The sequence below is a fragment of the Protopterus annectens genome, chromosome 2.part0 (genome assembly GCF_019279795.1).
Source record: "Protopterus annectens isolate FY-2018-M chromosome 2.part0, PAN1.0, whole genome shotgun sequence".
Taxonomy (NCBI): Eukaryota; Metazoa; Chordata; order Ceratodontiformes; family Protopteridae; genus Protopterus; species Protopterus annectens.
In genome coordinates this window covers 69047804-69071650 of record NC_056728.1, presented here as the reverse complement: position 1 = coordinate 69071650, position 23847 = coordinate 69047804, and the positions used below count along the sequence as shown (strand labels likewise).

Sequence of the window (23847 nt, the reverse complement as noted above, 5' to 3'; positions counted from 1 at the left end):
TATTTATATATATATATATATATATAAGCATACATTTAAACAGGCGGGCAAGATCTCCTACATCCCTCCATACCCCTGCTACTTATATATACCAACTCGAAGGTCGCACTAACACAGGGGGGGGGTGCTAATATAACATGCCTTAACACTCCCATTACACACTGTTATACTTATCTCAAGAGAAACACACACACTACATATGTACAAAACTCACTACTTTCAACACTTGCTACACACACACACACACACACACCTACCCTAACAGACTTCTTAAACTTTTCAAAAAAGTAAAACAAACCAAATGTCTACCCAAAACCCTGACAAACTACAAGCCTACTTGAATCTCCAAATATAACCACACATCGGTCGCCATTTTTACTATCTGGAAACCAATAAACCTTAAAATGACAGCATACAACAAAGGACAACACACCACACCTACTGCAGATTGAAACTAAGATTCATCAATGTGCAGGTTTGATCAAGTGCACTTTCGTTATTCTGGTCTCAAGATACTGAAATATGATATTTCAGTATTTCAAGATTCAGAAGTAAAACTTTATATATATATATAAATAATACACACACACGCGCTATACATATATATATATATATATATATATATACATACATATATATACATATATATATATAGATATATATATACACGTACACACACACAGACACAGACACAGACACAGACACAGACACAGACACAGACACAGACACAGACACAGACACAGACACAGACACAGACACAGACACAGACACAGACACACACACACACACACACACACACACAGTTAGGCGAGTAGACACAAAGGGATTAAACTCACTGCCAAGCTGCAGGTGGAAATGCATGAGAACAGGGTTAGCTGCCGAAAGGATGCCAGTCTAATAACTGGAGATCTGCCACTTTGGGAGTCGGGAGGAAACAACTAACTTTTATTAGAGTGTCTCCTTACAGAAAGGTCAAAATTAAAGAAACTTTGCAAATATTAGCAGACAAATGAAGTGCAAATGTCAACCCAGAGACATCTGAATATCCTTATCAAAAAAGAACACCTGTCAAAAGTATTTCCTTTACAAAAAAAAAAAAATCACTAAATATATGAGCTGAAGAACCCATTCCTACAACTACTCAACCTGAGCTTATCCACCAACTTGGTCTCAGAGATTTGGTGCACAGCAGTGGTGATACCACTCCACAAGGGCAGCATCACTGCAGATCCCAATAACTACAAACCCATCAGCCTGACTAGCTTCATCTGCATGGTCATGGAACAAATCGTAATAGATCTGATAAACTATGACAAAAAAAATATGCATCTTGTACAAGACTTGACCACCCCAGAAGTTTAAGGGTAGATCCTGTCTCGTGAATATGATGGATTTGTTTGGGACAGTAACAAGCATTGAATGGTTAAACCCCATGCTAACATTATCAACAAGCTAAATGCACTCCAAACAGATTCCTGTGTAGTTACTTGGAAGTTCATTGGCTTAGGGACAAAACCCACACTAAGAGTAGCAGATGTGTCCTCAGAGCATTAATGTGCCAAGTTGGCAGCACAGCAATCCACGCTGGTACCCGTGCTATTCAGAATATATTTCTGATGCCTAAATCAAAAAAAGGGGAACTCTGGTTAACCAAGTTTGCAGATGATTATAAACTGGATGGTATACTTAACCCCTTCTGATATGCAGAAGCTATAAAGTGAACTTAAACAAGCAAATAGATGGTGCTCTAAAAATGAACCAAAACCAAATGCTGAAAAAAAATGCACTATTGTTGCATTTGGCACTAGCTTACAGTACATCAAGCATATTAATTTTGGAGTTGGGTGTTTAAGAGACCTTGGAACTTTGGTGAATAGCTCCCTCTCATTTAATCATCATGTTGCAACAGCAATCAGGAAGTCCTTCCATCTGAAATAGCTAATTGCAAGAGGTATTTCCTCTAGATCCAAGAAGGCCTTACCCCTCAACATTCAACACTAATCAGGCCCTGATCAGGCCCATCATTAAATACAATGCTCCTTTTGGGATGCATCTTACTAAACACAAACAGCTGGAAAAAACCCAAAAGTTCCTGACAAAAATGATCATGGCCCTAAAAGGGCCTAAGCTACCAAGAAAGGCTGCAGGCCTTGTCCCAATATTCAGTGTGCGAACAGATTTCTTCGGGGTTATCTGTACCTTGACGTCTATGCCATTAGGGATCCAGCAGTCAAGACTTTGTATTCTTGTCTCCCTTTAAGAATGACTTAAGACAACTGAATGGATATTCAAAAATTCACCCCCAGTATGACTGGCCCATCGCTCCTTGAAAAAGGAGGAAAGATCTAAGGGTAGGTACTGAAAGGCATAATTAGTAACATGGCTCAATTGCCTTGCACAGCCCGTTAAGAATCTGTGAATTCTCAATCAGCATGGCAAAAACTTTCTGGAATGATAGAAGTTCTTCAGAAGTGCGGTAACTCTGCAGAATGATGCCACCTGCAAACATATGGGAAACAGCATCTGGATGTGTCAAACTAACATTAGTCTAACCTTGCTTAGGAAGCTTGAATACTTGAATATGGTCTGCCTCCAAGGAGGCTTAGAAAGAAACTGACAATGAAAACTGAAGTTACCACCACATTCTCTGTACCCTCATGGGATCTTTACTATGCAACACTTTGGGTTTCTCCGTTTTCTTTTGACGCCATTTTACTTTCTGAGGCACAATACTTATGCCTGCTAGTGGACAGTTCACCAGAAGGGGAGGAGTAGGTATGCTTTCAAACACAGAAAGTAACTTCTTATATTCCAAAAAGCTGTGAAATTTTGGGATATGAAAACTGCAGAGATTTTAAACTAGACCCAAGAAGATACTCCTTTTTCTTTCTTTAAGACAGAAACAGGAGCCTTGGAAAGCTGCTAGAAGGAGCAGCTGAGCAGCAGTGGTTCAAATGGACATCGGACAGATTAACAATTGTGGGGGGTAGCTACTTAAAACAGCTACATAGTCAAAGATGCAACAGACTATTGGTATTCTTTTGCATTTCCCCATAGTGTGCACTAAAATGGAAGCAACAGTTAGCGACACAACCACATACAGCATCGAGAAATCTTATGGAAATATGGCTGTAAACAAATATGGTAGTGCTAACAGAGTACTGCTACATCAAAACATTTTATCAAAATTTCAAAGAAAATAAAGTAATAACCCTGGATGGAAAAGACAAGCTCCTGACACACCCAACATGTGGGAGGCATCATCTCCACATTCCTTACGATAACGTATTCCAATGTCACACAACTTTAGGTCAAGTGAATGACTTTCATAAAATAGTCCAGGTCACTGTAGTAGGACTGACGGACAAAGTCACTTTGTGAGCCCTCACTCCTGGACCCCTTAAGTGTCTGATGTAACACAGTCTAAGAGTCTGGGTCTAAGGAGCTGCAATTTCTTCTCTATCACATGGTGATGAGAAAGACCAAGGCAAAACACTACTGTTTAATGGGCAAATATGTTAAGAGATTACACAGTCTCCTGCTCCTTATTAGGCCTGCTAAATATCTTGAGTATATGAATTACTCTAGGACAGACTACATAGTTCTTGGCAATAAAGCAGCCCTACAGTATGCCTTCAAAAACGGCACCTCAACACCAATGGCAAGTCATAATGCAGAGCTACCACAAGACAAAAGGCATCTCCCCAAACTACTACAGAACAGAAACATAATAATGATGGTAACTAATTACCATTAGCTCATATAAATACTAAAAATGTGAAAAACAAGCACTGCATAGCATAAATTGCTAAAATATGATAACACAGGAGAAATAGTACTTCTGATTGTATTAGATTAATGTAGGTGAAAATAAATGAAACTAGAATGGATGCTGAATAGCAAACTAATTATATGTCAGAATTAAACAGATGCTAATGTGGGTTAAATGACATTCATTTCTTCACTCAATTTTGGAGTTTGGGAAACTGTATGACAAAAGGTAAGAATGATTCTGCCTGCAACAAAGTAGGCGTTTCACATTTTCCATTACTTCAGAGCAACAACTACACATTCACATGTCAAACTACAGAACAAATTACCTGTTGCAATGTCAGCAGCTGATGCTGTAATACTTCCATCTGCCGACTCTGCTCTCTTGTATGCTTATGGAAACTCTCCACTTGCTGCTGACCTTGAAAATATTCCATACGTTGAGGGCTTTTGGTTTTCAGTAATTCATTTGTCTACAAACATAAAACACAGTTCTGTTGGAGAGAAACAAAAAGGAGTCTCTTTACACACAAATGTTACATTCCTGGTACTTTCTCTGTATACCCCACAACCACCAGAACTCTGTCAGGTGTTCCTTCTTCAACATTTTCCAATACCTCTGTAGCATACAGTTTAAACTGCTTTAACCACTTCTGCTGGGGGTCTCTTCCAGCAATGTACAACTCCCTCTACCCTGATGAGTTCCTTCACTCCCTTGAAGCAAGTTCAGTACTTCTACTCACCCTTCAAGCAATTTACAGGCAATGAAAATACTAAGAGTCAGCTGTCACAAAATGAAAAAAAAAAAACACACATTAAAGTACACTGCTTTTTGTCCTAAAGCCGTACTACAACATGTCTGTAGCATAAATACTTGAAATCAAAATGCACAAAATCCTTCTACTCTCACTACTCAGCTTAATCGCTACCCACTAAAGCATAGCCCCCATCCCTCCATTCTCTAAACACATCATCCAAAACCTTCAAGCAAACATGTAATGTTCACTTTCACCCACACAAACCTAATACAACACTGCTGCACCTCCTAAGCTCCTCCTTTGACCACTGCCTAAATTCAAACCATACATACTATAGCAGAAAAAAAAAAAGTGAATCAATACAATATATGGCCAAAATTTTTCTCGACGTGATCCTCCAACATACTTTTACTCCTTATCCTAAGGATTATAGAAACAAACACTGGCACAGCATCACACACTCGCCCAATCCTCAACCCAAACACTAACAAATACTGATTCTTAAATGTAGTGAGTATTAAAAATAAATTGGTTTAAAGCCACTCTGTAGACATGATAACAATCCAAGAGTCTTGAGTTAAAAAAAAAAAAAAAAAAAAAAAAAAAAAAAGAACCTACCACTCCAATTTTAAATCCCTGGTTACAAATACATCTTAAAAGGCCAGGTACTAGGGACAGAAGTGGAACTATGTTCCCTTACAAATCCCACCTACATACAGTTGTGTAGTAACTTGGTAGAAAAAAAAAAAAAAAAAAAGTTATGTACTCACCATAACATTCCATCTGTATTGTCGATTTTTTTCATCTCTCCTCACATATGGGTCCTGATCCGATCCATCGAATCCAACTCAGCCGTTAGTGACTTTGTGGCAACCAAAAAAGATCTTAAAGGAGACCATTTCTGAAGTGTAGGGAAAATCAATCTAACCATTTTGAAATTCTCCCGTTCCACCAAGAAAACAATGGAAGGGGTATGTGAGGAGAGATGAAAAAATCAACAATACAGATGGAACATTATGGTGAGTACATAACTTCTTTATCCGATATTGTCAATTTTTCATCTCATCCTCCCATATTGGACCAATTCCCCAGCTACCTTTACCCCAGGTGGACTCCAGGGAGAATATTCCTCAGAACCACTGAACCAAGGAGGCCCTTCCTCTGGAGACCATATCTAACTTGTAATGAGTGATAAAGGCATGATGGTTGGCCTAAGTGGCTGCTGCGCAATCATCTAACAAAGTTATTTTCTGAAAAAATACAGATGTGGCCATAGCCCTGGTAGAATGAGCTCAGATTTGGTAGGTTTCATGCCATTTGAAGAATAAATAAAGGAAATACAACTAGAGAGCCATCTACACAAGGTAACTTTGGAAACTAGAAGGCCTTTCCTAGGGCCTGTGAATGCAATAAACAATTGGTTTGTCTTCCAACATTCTTTAGTTCTATGTAAACAGAAACTTAGTGGTCTATCAACATCCAACAAATGTAACATATTCATCCTTAGTAGCAAAATTAGGGTAGACAACAGGCAAACATATAGTTTGGTTAATATTTGCTTGAGAAACAACTTTGGGCAAGGAGAAAAGGTTGGTACGCAAAGAGACTCTGTCTTTATGAAAGACAGAATATGGAGACCAGGAAGATAGAGCATGAATTTGTGATATTAACTTGCAGATGTGACAGCCATCAAAACAAGTTTTCCATGAAAGGAACTTAATATCACAAGATGCTGCAGGCTTGAAGGGCGGTTGAACAATTAGCCATGGAACCATATAAAGATCCCAGGGAGGAGAGAGATCTTTATGGGGGTGCTTTAATAACATGGCTCCTGTTAAGAAGGCTTTGCAAAGTTTGTGGGAAATTAGAGATGTCGTTTATCCCAATGTGAAATTATGAAATGGCTGCCAACTTTAGTTTAATAGTAGATGCCGCAGCTTCACTATTGAAAAAGTGAGCCAAAAATTTTACAATAAAGTGAATGGACAATGAAAAGGGATCCATATCGTATTGTCGTGCCCAGGATCACAAACCTTTTCCATTTGCTCTTATACAGTCTGATTGGATGACTTATGGGAGGATATTAGAATGCAATAGATTGGGGAGGTGAACATAGGTTGTCTGGCAACGGAATTGGAGAAACCAAGCTGTCAGCTTGAAGTTGTGAAGGACAGGATGAAGCGTTCCTCTTGAGTGTAACAGTAGGTCCGCAATGGGTTCCAGAATCCAGAGGGTTTCCAGTAAATGAGGCTAGAAGAATGGAAAATCAGATTTTTCTGAGGCCAAAATGGAACAATGAGTATTACTATACTCTTCAACCTGCTGGCTTTCTGAAGGAATTTGGGAATTAACAGAATGGAGGGAAAGGCATACAACAGACCGGTAGGCCAATCATGTGTGAAAGTGCCCCTCAGGTACTGCGTCGGTGGGGGAATTAGGGCAACGAAGTAGCTGCATTTTGCTGTTTAGGAGAGAGCCAAAGAGACTGCAGATAGGTTGGCCCCACTTGTGGAAAATGTTCTCCACTAAGTTCTGACTGAGTAACCACTCGTGAGGTAGGAGGATGGCTCTGCTCAACTTGTCTGCTAAGTCATTAGTCCTTCCCAGAATGTGCAATGTTGCCATCAGAAAGCGGCTGGATGAGATCGCCCATTGTCACACCCCAAGCGCTTCTTGTCAGAGGGTAGGATCTAGTCCCACCCTGTTTATGTACCACACCACCGACATGTCTGACTTGACTGCTACTACTCACAGAGGAAGGCCAGTCTGAAAAGTCTGCAACACTAGAAGCACATCTCCAGGACATTTATGTGGAGCTAGGCCTCATTTGTGGACCAGGTACATTGGACAGTCTTCCACAGATAATTCATCCCCACCCCATCTGAGAAGTATCCATGGCAACAGTAGCTTGTGGTTGAGGGAGAACAAATGGTCGACCTCGAGTCATCTGCTCTAAGCGAACTGACCATGAAAGATCCTTTCTGCCTATGTTCATAATGAGAATATGATGAAACACTGGTTGTTGAATTATTGGCCACTGAAAAGCCAGGAGCCATTGCAGAATTTGCATATTGTACCTGGCGAGAGGGACTAAATTGCTGCAGCCATGAATCTTAAGGCTTGTAGAACATGACGTGCTGCCACCTTCTCATTTCTGATTAGCCTTGAGGTTTGTCTTTTGACTGTCAAAACCCTGGAAGGGGAAAGGTTAGCAATCATCTGCTTGGTGTTCAACAGTGCCCCTATGAACTCTCTGGTTTGAGTGGGTTCCAGACAAGATTTTTCATGATTTATGGTTATGCCCAACTCTGAACAGAAGTGAAGAACACAGTGTCTTGTGTGAAGCAGATGCCTGCTTGGGGTGGTTATGACCCAGTCATCTAAATAAGGAAACACTCAGAATCCTTGTCTTAGGGGGGCCGCAACCACTGCCATGCATTTGGTGAACACCCTGGGAGTGGTGGGGAGACCAAAGGACAGTGCTCTGATCTGATAATGACTGGTTCCCAGCCAGAAACATAGGTATGTTCTGGAGCATCTGTCCATCTTTATGTGGTAGTACACATCCTGAAGATCTACTGAGCACATGCAAACATCCTGTTCCAGAAACGGAAGTATGGATTGTACTGTGACCATTTGGAACTTGCAACATCGAAATGACTTGTTTAACCTGTCGAGATCCAGGACTGGTCTCTAGTCCCCTGTTTTCTTTGGAACCAAAAAGAACCTTGAGTAAGTTCAAAATCCTCTCTGGTCTAGGGGACCTGTTGGATGACTTTTTTTCTATCAGTTTCTGAATCTGAATGACTACTTGATCCCTTTGAGTGGAACGTCTAGAATTTTTTTGATTGGAGGGGCTGTTGAGAAAAAAGGATTTGGTGACCCCTGGATATTATCCTCTGTACCCACACATCAGAAGTTATTTTGTGCCAGGGTCTCCAGTCCAGGGATAGTCCACCCCCAATTGCCTCCAGAGTTGGACATTTGGGCCCCCTTTCAGGAGCTCTGGAAAGGCTTCCCAGAAAAAAGATTCCTTGGAGTCTTGGAACTGTGGACCTCCTCTCCCTTGAGGGTGACGTCTTCCATTACTATTTCTCCCTCTGCCTCTGAAGGAAAACTCACCAAGTGAGACTTGGTAGGACCCTTGCGATTTTTTGAACCATATTTTCTACCTGGCTCTCTGACCCTTGGGATAAGATCTCTGAGGAGCCAAAAAACAAATGCCCACAGTAGACAGGGTCTTACCTTCCTTCTCAAACCTGGCTAGCATATTCTTGACTTTGGAACCAAAAGGTGGCATTCTGTCAAATGAGGCACAAAATCGCAAAGACGCATCCAGGCATGCCTCCTCATAGAGATGCTGGAACCTGCCGCTTTGCTTGTTACTTCGGCTGCATATGCTATGAACCTCATGGATGAGATGGCTACAGAGTGTAGGGTGACTGACTGGGAACCTACTTTCTCTTTAGCTTCCTCAACTATTGCTCCTTCAAGGATATCTATGAGCTCCTTGATCAGTTCCCTTTGCAGTCTGGTAAAAATGAGAAAGGGAATTCAGTGACTGTAAGGCAAAGGTCGCTGATGAGAAGACACGGTTCCCACCTCTATCCATCATCCTAGAATCCTTATTAGGAGGATGGATAGTTGCTCTGCTCAAGAGTTTCTTCTTGGGCTGCTGCCCCAACGACCATGGCATCTGCTGCAACCACTTTTGCCCAGAAACCCTTATCAGTGGGAGCAGTGATAATTTTATTTGGTCTCTGGGGAACAGGCTTAATGGAATCTGGGGTCTCCCACACCCGCTGTGAGACTGAACCTATGAACTTATCAGTGGGAGGAGTCACCCACGAGGTGGATGGGCTAGATCCAAAGGCAGCCAGGTACACCAACTCCTCAGTCAAAGGAGTGTCAGACACCCCTCTCCATCAGAATCTCCTCAAAGGAAACATCCTCAGTGGGGGGGTGATCATGGAGGATTCTTCACCCTCATCGAGGTCGGTGTCTTCGATGGCAGACTCCTCTGTGGAGTCCAAATGCTTCCTCTTGCATAATCTTTTCCTAGGGAACTCTTTAGTGGGGTAATCCTGAGAGGTATCGTAAGAGTCAGGGAGTATCCAGATGGGTGTCCTGGTGCCTGTGGTCTCGCAGTATCTGTATAACCTGTTGTCGAAAACAGGCAGGGTATCTCATTAATAAGGTGGATCCAAGAAGGCAGATGACCATTGCTGTAGCAGCTATAGCCCTTTCCAAGGCCCCAAAGACTGATTGCTCCTGAACAGATGAGGACTCTGGCTCCAACAAACCATGTTTTTGGGGCAGAATGCCCTCCAGTCCAGAGGGCAGCTCGCCCTGGATTGAACCCAAAACCGATCTTACCTTCGTGGAAGCCCAGAGGAAAACTGACTGCTCCAAAGACCTGGGAGTAGAGCGCATACGAGGTTCACTTCAGCTTTGAGAACACCCTGGTTCAGAGAAGGCCGAGAAGCTCAGAGAGAATGTTTGATCCAGAGAAAAGGATCTCGATCTCTTCAGATCAGCGGAAGGCATCAGAAATATAGGATTCAATGGCTCCGAAGCTTGCTCTGAAGTTGGTGGAGGAGGAAGAAGAAAGGGAGTGGATGGTTTGGACTAGCATGAAACCTGCAGGGTCAATGTAGAGGGGGACTTCGTGAGACCCTGCACTCATAAAATCTTCTGCACCATCCATTTCCATCTTCTTCAATTAGGCTCCTGGTTGAACAGGAGGACGGAGCAGAAGGGGATCTAGATCTTGACTAAAAAAGGAGATTGTACTCTCGAAGGGACCTGGTTATAGAACGGGTAGTACTTTGTCCTTGAAAACTTTAGAATTGGCTTAAAGGGGCTGGATCTGACAAAGGATCAGACCTATCCTTACTAGACAGGATCAGAGCTGAAATGGAATCTAAGGGAGTGGAGGTTAGGGTTGCAGTCTCTGATCGCATCTCACAGCCCCCAGAACTGGAAGATTTTAAGGTCTTGGACTTTGGTTCCAAGACATCAGTTGGCACTGAAGAAGGTCTCCTCTTAACTTTGTCCGAGGACCTGGAGGACAAAGAAGAAGCTGGCCTCGAATGAGCTGATTTAAATTTAGAAGCCAACCCCGATTTTTCTTTAGCTCCAGAAATAGCCTCTCCGAAATATGAAGGCAACATACCCCTTAAAATGAGCTTGTTTTCGCACTCAGCTAATACTATATGATTAGAAGAGAGACATATAGAGCATTGCTCTAGTAAGTGAAGGGGTCCAAGACAGTATACACACAGAGTGCAAGTCGCTGATAGGGATTTTATTCCCGCACGTAGAACATTTTTAGAAGCCAGACTGCTTTTCTTGTTTTTATGCCACACTGAAAAGAGGAAGGAAGAGAGAAATTTCGAGAGAGACATCACACACACACACTGCAAAACAATGCAAAAAAAAAAATATTTAAAGAGAGGAGAGAAAATTACTAACGACAGTAGAAGAGAGTTACTTCAACAGTAAACAGGGAAAGGAAAGGGGAGTGACCTATAAGAAAAACGGTTACTGGTGGGAAGAAGGGGAGAAAAAAGTAACCTAAAAAAATACGCAGTTACTGTAAGAAGGGGCATTGAACTACAAGTCAGCAAAAGATGAGGTAAGAAAGACAGTAAAGAAATTAGGAAAATGATATGGCAAAAATGTAGAAAATACAACCTGAAACAAGAGCTTGTTGGACTGACCATATCTTCACAAAGTGGCAAAGGAGATCTGGGATAATAAGGAGAGATGCATTCTGGGTAAGGGGAGGTATCCAAGAGCTTTTTTGGTTGCCATGAGCTCGCTAACGGCCAAGTTGGATCCGATGGATTGGATTCAGACCCATATGAGAGGATGAGATGAAAATTTGACAATATCAGATGTACACATTCAAGTACAATCTCTGTTGCTACACAGAAGCTTTCACCTTCTCCCTTCAGACCCACGTGACTTTCTTCCCCTTCCAAAGGTAAGGCATTAGTGGTATAAAAAGATGTCAATCAGCACAGTGTTCGGGTCTTTCTTTAAAAGATTCTGGAATTGAGGATGATCTGTCTCAGGTGGAAAAGAACAAACAGAAGGACTCCCCTAATCTTACAACTGTAGGGTGCTGTTTGCCTCTTGAAAAGTACCTACTCACAAGGGAGAGAGGGTGCTTGAGGGGGATCTGGGTACCCACCTCAACCCAAAGAAGTACAAAGGCTGGACAGGATAGAGGTAATTTTTATTTAACATTTGTTAACAGAGGAAAGTCCAACTTGGAACAAAGCCAATTTTCAGTGGAGGCCAGAGGAGAAAAGCTCCAGATGCGTGTCTTTGTAACGTGGGAGGAAACTGGAGCACCCGGAAGAACCCACACGAACGCAGGGAGGACATGCAGACTCCACACGGAAGGCACCCCAGCCGAGAATCGAACTGGAGAACCTCTTGCTGTGAGATGACAACTCTATCGCTGCACAACTGCGCCATCCAATAAACTAGTACTGCAATATTTATAGGAAGTTCCTGCACAACTGTACTATGTTGTTTGTGACTCAGCAATACAGTACAGACTCTTGGATGACTCCCAAAATGTAGGGAACAGAATACCTGGCCTATAGTAGAAGCAAGGGACAAAAGGCCTTGCAAAATGGCTGTGACAAAACACACCCTGTCTCCAGAAATGCTACCTGTTCCCTTGTTTGCAAAGTCATATAGACTTCCAGGTACCTGCTTACAGAATGACTAGTGTGTAGTTATCCCTCTAAGAAAATACCTGGTGGTAACCATGGTCCTGGTGGAATAAGTTCTTACTTTCTCTAGGCCTGTTTTCCATAGTAGCTTTACCTTTTGCAAAGGGTAGAGAGAAAATCAGTCTGAATTGTTTCGTCTTCCAAAGTAGAATTTCCACCGTCTGTGCACATCTAGATGAATGTAAGATTCTCTACCCATTGTTCTCTGGGGGGGGGGGGGGGGGGGGACACCGGTAAAAGAATGGTCATGAACTCAAATTATTCAAGTATCATTTATGACATAAAGGAAGGCTTGGAATGCAGGGTCACAGGGTGCCCTTGAGGAACTATGAGGGATCCTAGTACAAGAGGGTTTGGAACTCAAGAGATCTTTACGTCTTATCAGTGGTATTGACCTCAGCTAGTCTTTCAAGACAAATATTTCACGGGTTCAGAAGCAGATGACTCAAAAGGAGGAAAATAAGCTCTTCAAACAAAACTAAAGGTCTGAAGGTGGAACAAAGGAAAGTTAAGCACTTTCCTAAACAGATCTTCATGGTCCAAGTCTGTACACTGCAACAGGACTGTTTGCCACAGGTGGGTCCAATCCAGCATCCTTCAAGACTCTCATAAGTCCAAGCTTCTCCCCCACTCCTATAATATACACCTCCTCCCTCTGATCTGCATATCAAGTTTATCAGCTTATGAAAAAAAAATACTTCTGACACAGGACTCTCAACTGATAAAGACTTCTGTAAGCCTCCAGTGTGTCCACTAGATCACTGCAGAACAAACAGCTAACTTAGGTGGAGGTCAAGATGGCTATGCTGCAGGGTACCCAATTAGATCACAAAGATATATTGTTATGACAAGCTTACACGTCTTACCAATTTTCAGTCCGTACACTGCAACAAACAGACCAAGTTCACAGCTGGACAACTTGTGTGACATCATGCCAAAATACCACAGAGGATGGTGGCCCCAAAGGAAGACCATAACCTTGAAATCACATCCACGTTGTAATGTTTTCCAAAAGTAAAAAGAAAATTTCATCTCGCAGCAGCATAAATATCATCAACTCGTACATTTTTAAAGTAAGCTAAAAAGATGTATCTACTGAATTTAGAGAGTGAGATCTAGGTTTAGCTACAAGTGTAACAGCACGTAATACAGACAGTGTCATCTGAACAGTTTCAGACATTTTTGAGCACAGCCTAATAGGAGCAAGGGGAATGAGTCAATTATCTTTCTTCTGTTCTGTACAAGTAAACTCTTCAAAGTTTGAACATTAAGACTATACAATTTAAACTATCTTCTGTTAAAAAAATATGGGAAGAAAACTGATCAAGGTTAAAAAGTCAGAAGCTACTGTCAGCATAAATGATGGATTAGATTTTATTGTTACTGTCTTTGTAGAAAAGTATATATACAGGTTGACATAACATTGTGTGGAGGTCAATATTCTCCTAGTTGAAATGCTAGCCACCATGACCACAATATTCCAATTTATGAACTTGAGCCGAAGATTGGCCTTTGAAACTGGTTTAAAGGGGAAGTATGAGTAAGCTTCTCCAGAATGAAATTAAGGTCCCATGAGGAAGACAGATCCTTAAATGGTGATCTCAGAAGAAAGCACCCTTCAAAACATTTTTGTAGATTTGGAAAGCTAAGACATGGTTAAATCCTTGATGAAAACTAGGGCTAGCTGACAAGAAGACCCTTAGTGAAGAGAAACTGATGCCTTTATCAAAAAATACAACACTAGGAACAGGCATGATAAAAAAGACCTGTAGTCCCAATGGAAAAGTTAAACATTTGCCTTTATAAATCTTTCTAGTAAAAGACTTCTGGGCTACTGTTAAACTCTGATTCACCTTAGATGGGAAAGTTGATCTCTGGCTATTACAGAAATTGGAGAAACCATGTGGTTAACCTGAGGGATAGAACATATGGGTGAGACTTGGCGAATAAGCTACACAGAAGATCTGGATGAAGCTTTAGGAGGAGAGTTTTACTTATGACAACTGGCCTGAGGAAGGGAAACTAGAGCTGTCAGGGCTACAACAATAACTCTCGCCATATACAACATTGGCTTCTACAAAATTTTTGTTATGCAGTAATGGAAAATAATAATGGAGGACTACAGCATCCCCATGTCACTTCTGTGGCTCAGCTCAACAGGGGCACAGGAAAATAATTTTCTTGGGTGGCGAAAGCCAGGATACCTTTTTGGCTAGGCTTACATAGGCCCTAGGGCCAATAGCCTTATACCTACCTATGAACCTATGTCCTTAGTCCTGGCCTTTCAATGCCATGCAAGCCCCATAGCAGACTCTCCCCTCTCCCACCATGACGGATAAAAGCCAGCACTGTCCTTTTTGAAGGATAATGGAAAACACATTTCTGAGATTTGTTTTCCTGTGAGATGCAAGCTTCTTGCAGCAAGGGTTCCCCCACAGTAAGACAGAATCATCCTTATTGTAAACATGCTTAAGGACCACTTGCAAGGCATTAGCAAAGATCTATAAAGCCTGTCCTCTAGTTATTTGTCCTGACTGAGGATGTGCACTGCTATGACAAAGCGCTGTGAATGATTAGCCCATTCTCATAGCCTTGTTGCCTTTCAACACAACAGTTAAGACATGTTCCCCCCTCCTACCCCACCTCTGACATATTGTCTGTGTGCATGACAATTGTACCCTGAAGAAGCTGATCCTGAAAAGCCTGCTGCTAAGACCAAGTCCCTTAGACCATTTGTCCCAAGCAATGTAGCCCCCCCACCCCCAGGGTCAAGAAATTCCATTTATGGTGACAGTGACTGACTGAAGAGAAGTGGAGAAGGGAAATGTTTTACTCAGACTGGGTGACTGAGGCCACCATAGAAGACCATAGAAGAGGTTTGTGGCAAGCTTTGGGTAATAAAAAGTAAATAAACAAGCATGTTACAGAAAAATGTTGATTATGCATCTATAAAAAGTAATAGCAGCCAACTCTTTCATTTTAGCAAAACTGTACTACAACACTGCTTCAATCAGTAACACCAACAAGAGAGTAGTCACAAAAATAACAGCATACTACTTGCCTGCTAAATATACAGCTAAGCTACCTTCTTGAGCATATGGGTGTGACTTACTGAAACTGTAATGAACAATATCTGAAACATTTAAAAAAAATAATCATGTACTTACACCCTGCAATTAGCCTTAATTTAAAATCACACTATTCACACACACCACACTGCTCTCTTAGTATGTCAGCTTGCAGAGCTCTCAGATTATCTAAGAAATGTCTATTCAACTACAAGAAAGCAGCTACCAGGATGGGTGACAAGGCCCCCAGTATCCAACTTACTACTGAATGGAATCCACGTTCATATGAAATCAGATCTACTACTAGCCCCACACTATTCAGTAACCTTAATTCATAGTTTATAATGCACAGTCCCTAGACCATAATCATCTGGCCAATATCCATTCTCATATACCCAAAATACTTCAATAAGTCAGTAACTGCAATTTCTGTGGCATTACACAACCAAGGAAAGCAAAGCTACCATTTGCAAGAATTACCTACATAGCATATTATCATCCTGATGAATTATTTTGGTTATTCCACTATAAAGTGTACATAATATCTGCAAACAATTATTATACTAACTCTTAACTGATGTACCTACTCACTTAAATTGCATATCCATATTCTCCCCTGCTGTGCTTTCATCAATGTGTCTAAGCAAGCATGTGAGCATGCTAATCATTTCAGTTTACACTAATTTGTCTTGGATACAATTTAAGTTCACTGCAACAGTCACTGAACATACCTCCAAAAGTTTATTCTGATGTCTTCTCCTTGGTCCCCTCTGAACATGAGCATTGCACACTACAGCTACCCTAGCCAACAAATTCACAAATAATTCAAAGCCTGGAAATTCTAGTCAAGTATAACATGCCTTAAATATGTATTTCCAAATGTTGTGTACCAGCTATAAAAAGGAAATCAAACTGCAAAATGTACAAGTCTAAATGACTATACAAATCAGTCTGCAAGAAAATGAAATGGCAAGGACAAGCAGTTGTAAACCAAAGAATCTGAATTAAAAGCAAATAATTTTATAGTTAAGTAGTAGACTAGCTGCTTTTGTGGGCCACTTTAAGCCTAGCCAATTTCTTTTAGTAAAACTGTCAATCCCCAACCCCCAAATTACTACACTCAGGCCTTCTAAGGTGAGAATCCAATACTGTAACATGTGTCTGTGAGGTAAAGCACCTTAACCATAACACAAACCCAACCTTTTTTCATTTTGGGCATTTAAAACCATGCCCATTTCTCTTTTTTTTATTTTTATCATATTCTAATTTTAACCTTTCTGCACAACCCTCTATACATTTTCTGTCATCTAGACATAAATTTTGCTTAACCCATTTAGCAGTTTGTTTTGCTACTCAACTTCTTCAGTTTTTACCTTTTTAAAGTTCTTGTTGGGGTTTTAGTTGAACATACTAGTCTCATGCTATCTAAACAGTTGTGAAAATTTGTTTCTTTTCATCCCTTGTTTTCAACCCCCTACAATGCACAGTAATGGTAAAAAAAAAAAAAAAACTTTGGAATATTATGGAAAGTGGTGTCAGGGTGGAGGCTCAAACCAAAAGTCAAACTTCTAAGCACTCTTGGGCTAGAGACTAAGCTGCAAGTAACCATGTTTGTTTGCGATAAGATTAAAAAGAAATAAAAGATGGTAGAAAAATTACAAATTCAAACTGCCCACTAGAAAACAGTGTCTAGGTCAAGTGTTTGGGGAAAGGAAGCCTGGACTATTGGCTGGCTGAGTATGATAGAATGATTACCTTACAGGTTAAGCACTTATTACCTGAAGAAAAGGTCAGTTCTTAGTTTATGGTGATCTGGCCCTCAAAATACCAAGAAGAGGAAAGGGTTGACAACACGGGCAATGGTGAAGTGATCCCACTGATACAATCACTAAACACCCGATACTGAAGAGTGATGCTCTTATTACAGTTTTCAGATCCATATACTGGATGAAGTCATGCCCTTGATACACTAACACTACATGATGCCTTTGTTCGTTCTACTTTACAACAAAATGCAAGACAAAAATACCCACTAACATAACAATGATGACAACCACCAACCTTTAGCTATTTCAGGTCCTAGCCACATGGTACGTGTCAAGCCCTACCATTCTAGTGCATCATAGAGCAATAATGTTCTCCAAGCAGAAAGGATCCATCCAGCAGTTAAATACTGCTGTTACAGACAGCAGAAAAAAGGGAATGCCATGTTATTAATATGAGTTGATACTGAATGACTGGCTGAGAAAGATCTGAGCAAGACAAAGGTGCAAATAAATAGTCAAACAAATAAAAGAGCAAGGAAATAACTAATTAACTAAATTAATCAATAATAGAGGACAATGCCATCCCTGGAATAAACAAAGTTATTTAGCTAAACTACCAGCTTAAACAAACTAACCTTAGAAGAAATAAAGTTAAAATACTGAAAATAAGCTGACAATTAAGGCACAAAATCAAACCACATCAAGCTAGTCATCTGTGAACCCAAATCTGTGCTCTGATAAACACAAAGCAAGAAGATAAAATGAAACTGTACTTAAGCAACTCAGGTGTAGTTAGCTGCAGCATAAAACACAGAATGAGTAAAGTCCGTTTTCCGAATGCTAATATGAATAGAATACTGACAGTTCTGACTGTAGAATCAGAGTCACACAAGTAATGTGTGTGTGTGTGTGTGTGTGTGTGTGTGTGTGTGTGTGTGTGTGTGTGTGTGTGGAGGGGGGGAAGGGCACAAACACATGTACAAAAGTTTTTAAACAACTTACCTACACACCAAGCATTGCAGTCCATCTCATTTACAATACAGCAATACAACCCATTCTTCTAATTTCCTCCACACACTTCCAAATGCAAGGGACTGTTATTGAGCACCCCAAACATTCACTCCATAAATGAATGAGCAATAACAGAAGCAAAACCCTATTTACTTTTCCAAAAGCAAAATATACATGTCAAAATCTCCTCAGTGTCGTAACAATTCCAGATGTAAAAGCATATGGCTCGAAAGGATCCGTGCAGTAGCAAGTGGCATTACAAAGACACAAACCAATAAACATTTTTGTCCCACGGGAAAAGATACAAGCTTTCTCAAAATAACTACGCAATACTTACGCAAAGACCTCTGACAGTAGGGTACAGAACAACAAAACAAATTAAGATTGGATGACTGGGCAGAATCAAGTTGTTTACTACTTAAACTTCTATAAACAAAAAGTTAACCATCTCAGTGGCATCTAACATAGTAAAAGTGATGTGCAATGTAAAATAAAAATACACTAGATATTTCTGTTCAGTTCTTATGTTGAATAAAAATGTACCTATTCTGTCAAAATAACTATTTCAATATAGTACATCAGTAACTTGGGCTTAAGACATAGTCCCTGTCCTCAGGAGCTGGAGGAAAGGATGGAATGACATACTTTGTAGCGTGCATCACCTTCAAAGGAAGGGCAAGTAAAACATCCAAATTACTACTCTTATGAGAAATTACTACTAAAAATGTCTAAGTGGTGCAAGGAAAATGCTAGCTGCAGATCAATAAGGCACAGAGCTACAAGCATACATCTATGTACTCTGTCAAAGATCTTTGGGGCAGAAAAATGAAAAAAAGGCCAAACAGTGCTGGTCAGTGTTCCCCTATATGCTTCCTAAAGATGTACAACTACAAATGTTAGAGTATATTCAATAATGCAATCATGACATATGGGATTCCTGCCTACAGGGAGCATGATGACTGTTCCAGCTTCCAGAGCTTTAATCTTCCCCCTTCTGGCACTCTCCAGCTCCTGTACCACTCAGATGTCAAGATGGTGACTATATAAGAGGAGCATCAGCTGATGCCATATCCAGAGCTTTCTTGTCTTGCCAAACCAGGAGACTTATGCAGAGGTCCCTGACCATAAGTGCACCTGGGTAAGTTATCCCCATGTAACAGTGATAAAACCACAAACCACTAACCTTCCAGAAAGAAGGTGCTTGGCAGGAATAGAAATGGAAAGTGAGGGAAAAGCCATTTAGGTGCCAAGTCAACCCCAAGATGTCAATGGAAAAAAAAGGATTCTTAGAAATTTACAATAACTTCAAATGTTAACATCACTGTACTATATTCACTGCAATATTCACTGTTGCACTCAGACACCTGGAAAGACTCCTTGAGCTCAAGGACCTGTGGCTGGCTGGCTGGCCCTAGGAAGGTTGTGATAAGGACAGGCACTGAAGGATAACCAGGACAAACTCTGCCCTCTGCCAGAACGTAAAATCTAAGATGCAGTGCTTAGAGAAGGTATAACTGGTTGACCAGGTAGCTGCAATCAAATTGGACAGTTTTCCACCCCATAAGAAGCTCATGGTGGCTGCAGTGGCTCTTGTGGAATGGGCCTTAACATGGCTAGGAAAAGTTTAGTCATACAAGACATAGCAAAAACAGATAAAGAGAGAGAGCCATTTTTGTACAGTCTGCTTCCTTACAAGTTACCCATTTCAGCCCTTTGCAAATGAGACAAGAAGATTGTTCAACTTTATCTCCTTAGTCCTGTCCAAGTAAACTTTCAGATGCCTATGAAACCTAAATGCAAACCAAATAGATATAAAAATTTCTCCTTATTCTAGGAATCTGGAAGAAGGGCAGAAAGTTTAATGACCCAGTATACGGACAGTTTGGTTACCACTCTGAGCATAAAGTAGCATTGATTCAGTGAGAGATTCTATCACAGAGGAAAATTAAAAACTGAAACTCTGCACACAACCAGCCTATTATTTTGAAATCATCTGGCAGAAATAATAGCACCAAAAAGGAAATTTTCCAGGATATGTATCTGGCAGACCTAGAAACAGCTGTTCAATCCAAAAGAAATGTAAGATTTTATAAGATAAAACAGATTTTCTGTATGGAGGTGATGCCTCTTTTTTAGCAGTATACGATACAATACCCCTTTTAGGGGATGCTTAACTGGCAACTGGGAATATGAAGCCAGACAAGATGAAACAGCCGATACAAGTACAATCATAAAGACATACGATAGTCCTGTACTATAAAGTTTAAACATATAGATGAAAACTAGGGACCCTTTTACTGACACTGGGCCTGGTTTCTGGCAAGGTAACAGATGGAGCAATTCTTCTAATTAACTAGGATTTGCTTGTGTTACATTTTCTAGATTCCCTCGTAGTGTCTAACAATCTGACCATCATTTAACACTTACTAGGAGGGTAAAACCTGACTTTACCACAAAACCTCTCCGTTTCTATACACTACTCCAAGGCAAAGCTGATTCAGCTGATGACCCTGATGAAATTTAAGTGCTCTCCTCATCTTAATGGGGTCTATATTATATCCTTGAACGCTTAAAAAAGCGAACGCTGATTGATCAAACTTATTTTCGCTAAACAGCAAAATATCGAAGCAGCAGAAACTCAAATTTTTTCGTAGGGAAAGAATTTGATTGTCCGTTTGTTGCTTCGATATTTTCAGTGTTATGGTGGAAAGTTACCGGTCGGATTGAGGTAAGTGTGCGATTGTGTGGATGTGAGTGTTAGGATGATTTAGGTGAGTTAGGGTTAGGGCTCGGGTTAGGTGTGTGTGCAATTGAGTGGACATGAGGGTTAGGGCGGATTTAAGTGAGTTTGGGAGCGAGTGAGGTGAGTGTGCGATAGTGACTAGGGTTTGGGTTAAGGTAAGTGGGTAGTTAGTGGTGTGTGCATAGTTCAGTGTAGGGTTAGGTATCAGATTTTAGGTGTATGTGTGTGGATGTCTGTTTGTTTGGTGTGCTTGTGTTGTGTGTATGTGTTTTGAATCAGCGATTTTTTTCCATGGGAAAAAATTTGCTGATCTGACAGTTCGAGATTGTAAGCTTTCGCTTAAATTAGGTCGATCAGCGTTCGCTTTTTTAAGCGCTCGATGATATAATATAGACCCTCTTAATGATCCCATCTTGCATGGTGTCACAACCGTGGATAATTTCTCTGCCCACATCAAAGCATGTATCAAGGAATCTGCTCCCATGAGACAAAATGCCAAATACAGGTATAATCCCATAAGGTGGAACTCTAGTGCACAAATTATACAATAAGAGGAAGAAACTAGTAGCATGCAACATCAAACTTAATATCCCTCCTACAGATGAACTCAAAGATCAACAAAGAACACAGAAAAACTAAAATCCTCCAAAAGTAAGTATTAAATGAGAATTGCTATTTCTGTTAGGGATAACACAAAGCCTTCTTCAGCTATGTCAGAATCATTAGATGTAAAGCAGAGCAATGAGCCAATAGAGAACACTTAACTCATCCCCTGAGGATTTATTAGCAAACAAATTCAGCTTTATCTTTACTCCCTTATCTCCCTCAAAAAAAAACTTTCCCCAACTTATTAATGCATCTACACCGCACCCTTTGATTACTCACAGCAAGTCCAGAATGTTCTCTCCCAAGTCAAAAACAACTGTTCCACGGGTCCTGATAATGTGCTAGGCAGCCTTCTTGTCAGCACCAGAGTGTGCCTGAAAGACTTGCAGTAAGCCGATTCATACTCAACCTCTCCACTAGATTTGTACTAGATGAATGGAGAACTGTGGTAGTCACTCTGCTCTACAAGGAGAGATCCACAACTAGTCAAAGAAATTACAGACCTTTAAGCCTCACCAACGTTATCTGCAAAGCAATGGAATACATCATTATGGAACTTAAGAACACAGGCAGTGTACAATCCCAGGACCAAAGCTACTTTGGGTTCATTAGAAGAGGTATTCCTGCCTTCTAAACCTGGTGAGCTTCTTTGAACAGGTCACTGATGAATTAGACTCGGGCAAATCATTTTGCACGGATTATCTGGACCCGACCATGGCCTTTTATATTATCCTAAATGCTGGCATTATTGACAAGCTAAATAAACTAAATGCAAACCCCTTTGATACCTGCTGGAAGCAGACAGGCTAAATGACCAAACTACTAGTGTGGGGGAAGCGCATTCTCTTTGAGTACGTAAGTTACTAGTTGTGGAACACCCCACCGATCGATCCTAGGACCACTTCTGCCCGTTATTTACTACTCTGATGTCAAGGCTGGCATCAAGGGCCTGTAGCTGACAAAGATAACCAAGATTACAAATGACTAAACTTGAAGCTGTCATTAACTCCCTACTGGACTTCCAAAATCTTCAGGATCGACCAACAAGCATTAGTAAGTGGTACCTGGACCACAGGCTCATAGGTGTGTACTAGGTTAAAGACCACTTTGGCCTTTAAGCCTAGCCATGCATCCCAAATCTATGACAAGTTCTGGTACCCTTGATAACTACAGGCAGGGGTTTGGAAGATGAACCATTTACAGGCTGCCCAAGTCCATTAGAGACATTAGTGCCAAACCGTGGATGACTTTTGTGTTCTCCATCCAAATATCCAAGTTACACTTGAACTGAGTTAGGGAGGAACTCGTGGCCTAAAACTAAATGCCAAGGAATGCACCACTCTGTCCTTAAGCAAAACTGGACTCTCAAATCTGCCACATAACTGACATCCTTTTGAAGGCTGACTTTTTGGGACCTGGGCATTTCTGTTAATAATGAACTATCCTTTGATCACCATGTATCCATGACTGTTAGGAAATCCTTTAACTTTCCTAGACTAATCACCATGGCTATTTCTTCCAGGTCTAAAGAAGTTATCATCTCTCTCTAAGCCTACCTCATTAAGCCCGTAACTAAATCACAGTGTTCCCTTTGTTAAGTGCCTGCCTAAGCATACATCCCAGCTTAAAGACACAGCGTTTCCTCAGAGATATTCAAAGGACGTCTTGCTTGAGCTACCCAGACTATCTTTAAGCACTCCCACAGGACCAGTTAGACAGTGTAAACTACTCTCTCCCACATCAGCTCTTCAAAACACATGGGTCACTATCTGCTCTCAAGTCACCTGGGTCACAATCAGGATTTTATCCATCTGTGACATGCAGCCAATCTGAAAAGCTTTGAAAGTTCTTATTTTGCCTTCTAGTAATGTAGAAATATTCTTTGGAGTCTTACCATCCCAACCATTAAAGTACAGTTTTGTACCTACCATAAATGTAGATGTTCGAGTGTATACACTGCTGCAGTCATTACACTTGGGTTATCCTGCCGTCAGGCGGTTCCTTATCGGCCTGAGTTCCAAAGTCTTGGTCCGGCGTGGGTTGCAGTTGCCTCCTCCCTGACATCAGTGCGACAGGGGTATACAAGATGCAGCAGACGCCATTTTTTTCAGTTTTTCTTGCCTCGGATGTCAGGTGCCCTCAAAAGGTAGGCAATGCAAATTGCTAATAAAACATACATAAGAAAAGCAAACAACAACTTTCAGTTACCAGCAAATACTCCCCATAGGTAGTAAGGGTAGAAGGCATAGGTACGTACCAGCAAGTAAGAGGGGAAGGAGGGAGGGTAACCTGGACTGCAGCAGTGTATACACTCTATAACATCTACATTTATGGCAGGTACAAAACTGTACTATGTTCATCGTGTTACACTGC

At 41.0% G+C, this 23847-nt stretch overlaps 1 protein-coding gene across 1 annotated transcript in view; it reads right to left on the bottom strand.

The window, feature by feature from the left end:
* PCNT (pericentrin) overlaps nucleotides 1–23847 on the bottom strand; it is a gene marked incomplete in the record, with an annotated part of 2997294 nt that overhangs the window by 2742572 nt on the left and 230875 nt on the right. The window contains 1 exon segment of the mRNA XM_044060288.1: nucleotides 4101–4244. Coding sequence (XP_043916223.1) covers nucleotides 4101–4244 — 144 coding nt within the window.